This window comes from Hypanus sabinus, chromosome 7 (genome assembly GCF_030144855.1).
Source record: "Hypanus sabinus isolate sHypSab1 chromosome 7, sHypSab1.hap1, whole genome shotgun sequence".
NCBI lineage: Eukaryota > Metazoa > Chordata > Chondrichthyes > Myliobatiformes > Dasyatidae > Hypanus > Hypanus sabinus.
Window position 1 is genome coordinate 181,887,201 of NC_082712.1, and position 2,577 is coordinate 181,889,777.

Below are 2,577 nucleotides of genomic sequence, written 5' to 3' on the forward strand. Positions count from 1 at the left end.
GATTCCCCAAATGCTCCTAAATGCTATCCCTAAGAATATTCTCTAATAGTGACGTAAGACTCACTGGTCTATTATTTTAAGGATTCCCATAGTCATTCTTCAAACAATTTCACAGTTCATGTTAACAGAAGCAGCGATGGATGAGCCTCCACTCCACAGTCCAGTCAGCAATGGTGCAGTTTACAGCCATATTCACCAGAGTAAAGTCACAGAAGCTCGCAGAATTGAACACTATAATGGTAATAATAAACAGTGGCAAGTCCAATGCTGCATAATGGTGCAAAGTGCAGTGTTAGGTAAGATAAAATGAAGACTCTGAGGACATGGCAACATCAAAGGATATGTAAGAAGTGATTGGTTCAGAACACATATCCTTATTCAAAGATTTGTGCAGAAACAGAAAGAGACACAGGCAGAGAGGGAGAGCCAGATATGGGGAGAGAGACAAAGAGGGAGAGACATAAAGTGATAAAGAGACAGAAATGATGTACAGGGAGGCAAAAGGAGAAGGGGGGAGAGAACAAGGAGGAGGGGGAAATAACGATGGAGAGAGAGTGTACCATGGCAGTGGGCTTGCAATGAATATTGACAGGAGCAAATGTTCCTTCCTCAGCGAAGGTGACAAAGACCATACAGACTCCCACTTTCCCACCAGCTCTTTCCCACTCCCCACTCATTACCCCAGCCGAGTCTGCCTTCTCTTCCTCTCCTCCTTCCCTGTTCCAGCTGGCTGCACATGGATATAGAGTCATAGAAGAGCACAGTACAGAAATCAGAATCAGAATTAAGATCACAGGCATATGTCATGAATTTATTTTAACCTTACAGCAGCAGTACAATGATGAATAAATATAGAGAAAAACAGAGTTACACTAAGTGCATAGTGTGGTGAACTATGTGCCTGTCTGGACACGCCCCCTGCTGACTGCTCCTGTGGCTCCTCCCACAGGCCCCTGTATAAAGGCGATCGAGGTCTGATCCTCTGCCTCATTCTCCAGGATGTAATATGATGGTCACGCACTGCTGGTTCCTTCTTCCTGCTGCGAGGCATTGTGTCTAACTAGACCTCAGGATAACTGTGGCCTCTCTTCCATATCCTACTTCTTCACAAATACATGCGCCTGAGATCTCCAGGGGATGTGATTGTGTTGCACTGTGGACACAGCTTTTTGGCACCCAATGTTCTGAGCCAGCATTCCTCACAATGAACGTGCCAGCACTGGATAAGGGGCATCGAGTAGGAATCCATACAAATAAGACATTTATATCTATCCCCACAGGACAGTTGTCGTTCTAATTCACGGATGTGGGCTTTCAGTGCTTCAATTGTCGTTACAGTTGCTTCTTCCGATATCTTTTCAATCTCGCTGTTTTTACATGTCTTCTGTGTCTGCATTTCTAGTTTTCCACTCTCTCCATTACTTGTTGAGGGCATTTCATCACTGGCCCATTTTGAAAATTCCGGTGTTATTCTATTGCTTGGAGTTCCATCATTTAGCACAGCTCCACATAGTGCCTCCCTCTCTTTGGCCTCCCCTGGTTCTTCTCCAGTGCATGGTATAATATCTGCTTCTGTGTATTGTGGTTTCCCATACTCCAAGGTGTCGTCTCCATCCACATCAAGATCTGCATCACTGTCATGATTTTCTTTACTGCTGCAGGTGACAAACCCAGATCCTCGAAAACCACCTTCTAATAAGGTTGTAGCGCATATTCTCTTCTGCCCACACCATTCATATTCTTCAAATCTGTTCCCACTTGCACTCTCATTTTCTATGTCCACAGATTCATCATCATTTGTGTAAGAACCATCTCTCTTGTCCAGGCAGGCTTCCACATGTCTACTCATCTCCTCCATAGATCCAGAAAATGTCTCATTGCATAGTGGACATACCTGGCCATCCTCTGAGGCCTTCTTCCTCTTGTTTTTCCCTATCCGTGCATTCAGCCTTGCTTGCCTGTTGGACCTTACTCGCAAAAATGTTTCCTCCTTGCCATTGGTGTGTTCTGGATCCTCCACTCCTGCTGGGTCCATGGCAGGATTGAAATGGGATAACCTGTCAATATTACTTGGCATGAATGTAGCACCTGGACGCTGTACACCGTTATAATCCGTTCCGTGCAGTTCACAGAAACAGAGAGGATGTCATTGGTGGCAACTAAAAGCAGGAGGTACAACGTGGGGGACAGGGCTTTCATTCAGTCAGAGGTGCAGCGGCTGCTCAGGGAGGGGATCATTGAGCCAAGCTCAAGCCCTTGGAGGGCCCAGGTGGTTGTTCGGACTGGGCAGAAAAATAGGATGGTGGTGGACTATAGTCAAACCATCAATAGGTTCACGCAGCTTGACGCGTACCCCCTACCCCGCATCGTGGATATGGTCAACCAGATTGCTCAGTACAAGGTGTACTCGACAATAGATCTGAAATCCACTTATCACCAGCTCCCCATCTGCCCAGAGAACCGCCCCTACACCGCCTTCGAGGCGGGCGGCAGGCTCTATCACTTCCTGCGTGTCCCTTTCGGTGTCACGAATGGTGTCTCTGTCTTCCAGAGGGAAATGGACCGGATGGTGGGCCA

At 46.8% G+C, this 2,577-nt stretch overlaps 1 protein-coding gene across 1 annotated transcript; it reads right to left on the reverse strand.

The window, feature by feature from the left end:
- Window positions 1-1,038: 1,038 nt before the first annotated feature.
- LOC132396463 (E3 ubiquitin-protein ligase RNF220-like) lies at window positions 1,039-2,145 on the reverse strand. The gene has a single exon (XM_059974007.1). The coding sequence runs from the start codon at window positions 2,075-2,077 to the stop codon at window positions 1,106-1,108; it is 972 nt and encodes a 323-aa protein (XP_059829990.1). The 5' UTR covers window positions 2,078-2,145; the 3' UTR covers window positions 1,039-1,105.
- Between the last annotated feature and the right edge of the window lie 432 nt (window positions 2,146-2,577).